Below are 2,577 nucleotides of genomic sequence, written 5' to 3' on the forward strand. Positions count from 1 at the left end.
TGCCGCGCCCCCGGGGGGGGGGCCCCGGGGGGCTCCGGGGGGTGTGCGGTGCCACTGCTGTGCCCGCACCGGGAAACCACAGGGCCGGGAGATGCCAAATTGTTTTGTTTTAGCAAGTTTTGGGGGAGCTCGTGGGATCCGTCGGGGTAGCGAAGCTTGCTGGGATGCTTCGGGGTTATTTTTCCCCCCATGTTGTCCCTCTGGGCTCCCCCAGCTGGAGCAGAGTGCTGGGTTTCAGCCGAAGGATGTGGTTGGGGGGGACTCGGACTTGGGGTGCCTGGGGGTGCGTGCAGGCACGGGTGCGCCCACGGGTGCGTGCGCACACGAGCAAGTCTAAAACAGGCAGTTCTCTGCCAGGTGATGGGGGAAGCCGGCTCTTGCTCACAGCCGCAGGCTGGGGCAGCTTCCCCGGCCCCGCTGCTCCGTCACCCCCCGGCGTGGGGCACGGCCACGTCCCGGGCCCTGCAGAGCAGCCAGATGTGCTTTTGGGGCTCACACCGCCCCGCCTTTCCCCAGACATCACCCACCCCATCCCCGACCTGACGGGCTTCATCACCGAGGGGCAGATCTACGTCGACCGGCAGCTCCACAACAGGCAGGTTCGTTCCCGTGTCCCTTCCCGGCCCCGTGCCGCACCGGAGCAGGGATGGATCCGGCACCGCCGTGCCCGCTGGCATTGCGTGGGGCTGGCAACCGACCGAGAGCACCGGGGTGGGGAGTGCTGAGGGCAGGGGGGAGCCCGAAGTGAGGGCAGCGGTCCCCTTGCCTGCGCGGGGGGGGCCAGCAGGGCTGGCAGCAGGCGAACGTAGTGGTGGGGGGTGCCTCTCGCTCTGCAGATCTACCCCCCCATCAATGTGCTGCCCTCCCTCTCCCGCCTGATGAAGTCGGCCATCGGGGAGGGCATGACCAGGAAGGACCACGGGGATGTCTCCAACCAGCTGGTAAGGGCTGGGCAGGAGGGGGAGAGTGACGTGGAGGGGGGAGCGGGATCATTTGTCACTTCAAAGCCCTCCTCCCCCTGCTTGGGGCTGAGATCTTGCTGCCCTTGGCCATCATGGACTCCAGCACTTATTTTCGGCACCTCCTCGACATGAGGAGGTGTTGGGGTAAGGGGGTGGGATGCTTTGCCCTGGGAAGTGGGAAGCCCGGGGGATGCCAAAGCCCCAGAGGGTGGGCAGAGCTGTAGCTTGTCCTGCTGCAAGAATCCCAGGCTGACAGCAGGCAGGATTTTTTCCATGCAGCATATATTATTATATATAATATAATTATATATAAGTATAATTGCGGATGCTGCAGAGAGCAGGGGCCTTTGAAAAGTGCCTGGTCACCCAGGCCGAGCCCGGGCGTGCAGACCCTGCTCGGGGTGTCCCCGAGGCGCAGGGTGACACAACGGGGCAGCAAACGGCCGAGCAAAGGCTGGCGTTTCCCTAAGCCGCTCCCGAAGCCGGACAGGGGGGAGCCTGCGCTTGCTGCCCCTGCTCCGGCTGAAACGGAGCGTCCGTCTGTCCTGACGGCCGCCCGCCCGGCCCGCAGTACGCCTGCTACGCCATCGGGAAGGACGTGCAGGCGATGAAGGCGGTGGTGGGGGAAGAGGCGCTCTCGCCTGACGACCTGCTCTACCTGGAGTTCCTGCAGAAGTTCGAGAAGCATTTCATCACCCAGGGTGAGGCGGGCGGCCGGACCCCAGCCCCGGAGCCGGGAGGGGGTTTCGGGACTGGACCGGACCCCCGACATCTCCCCGCTCCTGCGCCTCCCTTGTCTGCATCTCTTCCCAGGTCCCTATGAGAACCGGAGCATCTTCGAGTCCCTGGACATCGGCTGGCAGCTGCTGCGCATCTTCCCCAAGCAGCTGCTGAAGCGCATCCCCGAGAGCATCCTGGCCGAGTACTACCCGCGCGAGGCCAAGGTGCCGGGCCAGGGGCCGGCCAGCACGGCCCTCTAACACCCCCCCCAGCTCTGGGCTGAGACGGTCAGCTTTGGGGAGCAGCCTTGCCTCCCCCAAACCTCTGTGGACCATCCAAAGGTCCCTCCGGTGGGGCTGGCCGGGGTTAGCTGCTGGGAGGACGCAGAGGGCTGCGGGTCCTCGGCACCGGCGTCCCAAAGCGGTGAGAAACCTCTTCTCCTTGCTCAATAAAACCAGCGTGGTCACCAAAAACCCTCCGTGCTCTTGCGGTTCCCACCGTGGCTGTTTCTTTCCCACCCCTGGGTGCCCCTGGTCCGTTCCCACCCTCCTGCCTGCACCCTGCCCGGCCCAGGCAGGCTGCCCGATGCAGGCAGAGCTCCTCGTCTGGCAGGGCAGGGGTGCAAGAAACTGCCCAAGCTCCCGCTGACGCAGCTGGCATCTCCTCAAGCCGCAGCATTTTTTTATTTTAAGATGACCTGGGAGGTGTAAAGGCCGTGAGAGGCGGGTGTTTACTGCAGAGCTGCACGGGGAAGGACCTGAGCATCTCCCCGAGTCAAAAGCGACTCGCAGCTGGGGCAGAGCGAGTTTCGGTTCCCCCTCGAGCCCTTGGTCGCTGACATGGCAGGACCAGCCCTGCCTGGATCAGGGTGCTCAGCCCCTGTCGTAGCTGGCGG

At 65.2% G+C, this 2,577-nt stretch overlaps 1 protein-coding gene across 1 annotated transcript in view; it reads left to right on the forward strand.

The window, feature by feature from the left end:
- The window catches only part of ATP6V1B1 (ATPase H+ transporting V1 subunit B1), a 15,561-nt gene extending 13,619 nt beyond the window's left edge, over positions 1-1,942 (forward strand). Inside the window, exons 10-14 of the mRNA XM_009290707.1 lie at positions 215-311; positions 517-599; positions 837-941; positions 1,534-1,663; positions 1,776-1,942. Coding sequence (XP_009288982.1) covers positions 215-311; positions 517-599; positions 837-941; positions 1,534-1,663; positions 1,776-1,942 — 582 coding nt within the window. The remainder of the gene's footprint in view (positions 1-214; positions 312-516; positions 600-836; positions 942-1,533; positions 1,664-1,775) is intronic.
- Positions 1,943-2,577: the final 635 nt, after the last annotated feature.

This window comes from Aptenodytes forsteri, unplaced genomic scaffold (assembly GCF_000699145.1).
Source record: "Aptenodytes forsteri isolate BGI_AS27 unplaced genomic scaffold, ASM69914v1 Scaffold236, whole genome shotgun sequence".
Classification (NCBI taxonomy): Eukaryota; Metazoa; Chordata; class Aves; order Sphenisciformes; family Spheniscidae; genus Aptenodytes; species Aptenodytes forsteri.